The 2438-nt window shown below is 40.1% G+C and overlaps 1 protein-coding gene across 1 annotated transcript; it reads right to left on the bottom strand.

Moving 5' to 3' along the window:
- Nucleotides 1–359: 359 nt before the first annotated feature.
- On the bottom strand, nt 360–2166 carry LOC112179217 (phospholipase A1-IIgamma). Its single transcript, XM_024317566.2, has 2 exons — nt 1521–2166; nt 360–1308 (listed from the first exon to the last, which is right to left on the bottom strand). Exons 1-2 carry the CDS (start codon nt 2067–2069, stop codon nt 685–687), a joined length of 1173 nt encoding a protein of 390 aa, XP_024173334.1. The 5' UTR covers nt 2070–2166; the 3' UTR covers nt 360–684.
- Nucleotides 2167–2438: the final 272 nt, after the last annotated feature.

The following is a 2438-nucleotide window of genomic DNA, read 5'->3' as shown; positions in this document are numbered from 1 at the left end:
TGAACCCCCGCCGTCGCTAATCAGAAGTAAAGGAGATCACGTACGACTCCACGCCCAAGGCACCTACATCCCCGCCTGGTTGCAACCACCATACTCTGACTAGGCAGAGAACCGTCGTCAACATTGGGGCGCCGCAGGACGAGAGAAACCAATGCAAGGAAGAGACCCAAAGTTTTACTCCGAGTTTTGTGGAGCTAAACCCTCACCAATTTCCTTTATTTCTATGTATAAGTTCCAAGTTTAGAATTTTAAATGAGATAATTCATGTTTAGAAATTATGAATTCCACATTTTTATTTAAATTCCATCTTTTCTACTTTCATCAAGACAAACGGCTTTGACCAATATAATAAAATCTTGTAAAAAAATCATATAATAAGAGAAGTTTATTGAAAATTTGAAATGAAAGACACTTGACTACAAGCTATGCCGGAGGCAGGAGCCATGGAAACAACATGATAATGTAGCCCAGTCACACAAAGCTGATAAACAACAGTTGGGATTTGGGAACCCCAACAGTCCAACACCAAACCAGAGGAAGAAAAACCCTGATCTAAACAGGGAGCTTTTTCTGAGCTCTTATTTAAATGCGGCCTTATATATATTGCCACACTGCACATATTCAACCCAGAGGCAATTGTATATTACTTGTTCCTTCAAAGCCGATTAGCTAGCTAGGCTTCATTCAAGACTCACCATCATCCAAGACCCAAGAGCCATCATCCATTTGAATCATAGACTTGTTCTTCTCAGTCCACCAGCTACCAACTACCTTATGTTCGTCCTTCAGAAGATCAATATATTTGTTTACCAGTGCGAGATCACGATTCACTTCCAATTTAAAATCGTTATTTTCGATTCCCTGTGTCCCTGCAACACCATGCAAGTAAACCTCCACATCGTGCAAACTGCCAAGCCTTCCTGCTTTATCTGATTCAGGGATAACCTTCAAGTAGGGCGACTTGAGACTGTCGATTCTCAACTCTTTTCCAACATGAACATATTTACCATCCAAATATGGTAATTTAGGAACAATATCTTGGTCATTAGTGACACGCAAGACGTGAAGGTTTTCGAGACCAGAAAACACCTTCTCGAATCCCTCATCGCCTAGTCGGGGGCTGGCAAACACAATTGCTGTCACAGGAATCTGCTTGTCCGATTGATCTGTGGGTTTGTTGTGTCCGTTACAGACAATATCGGTTGCGTTTAACGTTGCCATTGCAGCACCCATGCTGTGACCAGTGACAGTAATGCTGATTTCTTCATCCTTGTATTCTTCTAGTACTGATTTAAGTGCAGCTAGAACCTGAGAATTAGAAAGCAATTGAATTTGGTCATCAACTAGCGTAATTCATCATATTGCGATCAATTCTTGAGAGGCTCAGATCATGGAGTTGACATACTATAACACTTTGGAGATTAATGTATTGATAAATTAACTCAATTAGTGTGTTTTTTGAAGTTAATTTAATTTTCAAAATTTAAAGAATGAGAATAAAAAATATAATCATGAAATACCTGATCTCTGCAACTACGTAGTTGATTGTGTGGGGAAAAAATGTCCTTATTAGTGTAGTAGGACAGCCAACCTTGGTGCACCAAAGGATCGAGTCCGTTATTCGATCCCAGAATGTCAGAAGCTGAAACTAAAGCGATATCGTCGTCAACAAGCCACTCATGTACCAACTGGGTTCCTCTCCAAGAAATCAAAACGTCCCTCCTTCCCAACACTTTGGCTCCTTCATCTGTTGTAACCGCAACAAAACCGAGAAAGTTTGATTTCCCGATCGATAATGGCAGATGGATTGCTGCATACAAGTATTCTTTCACCACGTACTTGTATGGGTTACCACTCTGCAAACCCACCTTTGAGAACAAATGTTCCTTTAAGTATCGAGGAAGTCGGTAGTTCTTCGACTTTGGTTCGTTCACCACGGCTACGGCTCCCGCCCTTTCCCCGTAGTGAATGACATAGTGGCGGAGATCAATGTCGAGAGGGTCTAGTAGACCCTCCCACTCGTCTTCGCCGCTTAGAACCCTCCACCTTGTTGCTATACCTCCGGCCATTTTTCTTGCTTGCTAGCTCAAGTATTTGGGCTAATTGTATTTCTGAAAGTTGATTATCTAAATCTTTAATATTGATGTGTGTGTGCTTCTGCTCCCATCCAAGCTCTTGTATTTATAGGTGATGATATATTGCACATGCATAAAACGTTGGAGATTAATTAAGTTAGTTTGGTGTTACAGTATATAACAGCTAGCTAACTAAATTAATTAAGTTAGTTTGATTGATACGTATCAGTTCTTATCCTTCTTGGTTAAATAATGTGATGAGAAATACAACGTGAAATTGATGTATTTGCTTTTTCACGATTAATTGAACAGCTGAAAGCTCCCCATAATTTAACAACTTAAAATATTAACAAGAATTCCAGA

Source organism: Rosa chinensis, chromosome 7 (assembly GCF_002994745.2).
Source record: "Rosa chinensis cultivar Old Blush chromosome 7, RchiOBHm-V2, whole genome shotgun sequence".
Lineage (NCBI taxonomy): Eukaryota > Viridiplantae > Streptophyta > Magnoliopsida > Rosales > Rosaceae > Rosa > Rosa chinensis.
Note: the sequence above shows the minus strand (reverse complement) of the source record. Positions and strands in the feature narration are given on the sequence as shown.

Bases quoted from the DNA above. Each gene is read 5' to 3' on its own strand.
- LOC112179217 (XM_024317566.2), bottom strand. From the start codon at position 2,069: ATGGCCGGAGGTATAGCAACAAGGTGGAGGGTTCTAAGCGGCGAAGAC. The intron at 1,309-1,520 runs GTATTTCATGAT...TCTAATTCTCAG, and splicing joins TACGTAGTTGCAGAGATCAG to GTTCTAGCTGCACTTAAATC.